The sequence below is a fragment of the Neopelma chrysocephalum genome, unplaced genomic scaffold, assembly GCF_003984885.1.
Source record: "Neopelma chrysocephalum unplaced genomic scaffold, ASM398488v2 Primary Assembly neopelma1_89185, whole genome shotgun sequence".
Classification (NCBI taxonomy): domain Eukaryota; kingdom Metazoa; phylum Chordata; class Aves; order Passeriformes; family Pipridae; genus Neopelma; species Neopelma chrysocephalum.
This window is the reverse complement of record NW_020918202.1, coordinates 1-877: the sequence shown is the minus strand read 5'-3', so window position 1 is coordinate 877 and position 877 is coordinate 1. Positions and strand designations below refer to the sequence as shown.

Below are 877 nucleotides of genomic sequence, written 5' to 3'. Positions count from 1 at the left end.
GGGGGGCGGCGGGTGGTGCGGGCAGGGGGCGACGGGCACCACCTCCCCCGTCTCCTCCCCGCGCAGCTCCCGCCGGTAGAAGTAGGAGAAGTTGGAGACGATGACGGGCACGGGCAGGGAGATGGTGAGCACGCCGGCGATGGCGCACAGCGAGCCCACCAGCTTGCCGCCCACCGTCACCGGCGCCATGTCGCCGTAGCCCACGGTGGTCATGGTGACCACGGCCCACCAGAAGGCCTGCGGGATGGACGTGAAGGCCGTGGCCGCGTCCTCGGCCTCGGCGAAGTAGACGGCGCTGGAGAAGAGCACGACGCCGATGAGGAGGAAGAAGATGAGCAGGCCCAGCTCGCGCATGCTGGCCCGCAGCGTCTGGCCCAGGATCTGCAGCCCGGTGGAGTGGCGCGACAGCTTGAAGACGCGGAAGACGCGGACGAGGCGGATGACGCGCAGCACGGCCAGGGACATGGCGGGCTGGCCCAGGCCCCGCTGAGCCGCCAGCTCCGTGCCCAGGGCGATGAAGTACGGGGCGATGGCCGCCAGGTCGATGAGGTTCATGGCGCTGCGGAAGAAGGCCGCCTTGCTGGGGCTGGCCACCAGCCGCACCAGCAGCTCCAGCGAGAACCAGCAGATGCACACGGTCTCCACCACGAAGAAGGGGTCGGCCAGGCCCCGGTGAGGGGGGGGCGTGGTGGTGGAGGTGCTGTTGGAGGGGGCGGCGGTGGGCTGCGGGGAGGGAGGGGAGGGGGTCAGGGAGAGGGGTGTTGAGGGAGTTGGAGAACTGCAGCTCCATCACCCACCACGGGCGGGTGAAACCCCCCCCCAGACCCCCAGATCCACCCCCATTACGAGTAAGGGGTTGGAGACCACCCAGGGGGGG

The 877-nt window shown here is 70.5% G+C and overlaps 1 protein-coding gene across 1 annotated transcript; it reads right to left on the bottom strand.

Annotated features, from left to right (window-relative positions):
- Positions 1-7: 7 nt before the first annotated feature.
- Positions 8-723, bottom strand: LOC113979801 (potassium voltage-gated channel subfamily A member 7-like; the record flags this gene model as incomplete). The annotated part of the gene is made up of 1 exon (XM_027707084.1): positions 8-723. A coding segment is annotated over one exon (716 nt), but the record flags the coding sequence as incomplete, so codon positions are not given.
- Positions 724-877: the final 154 nt, after the last annotated feature.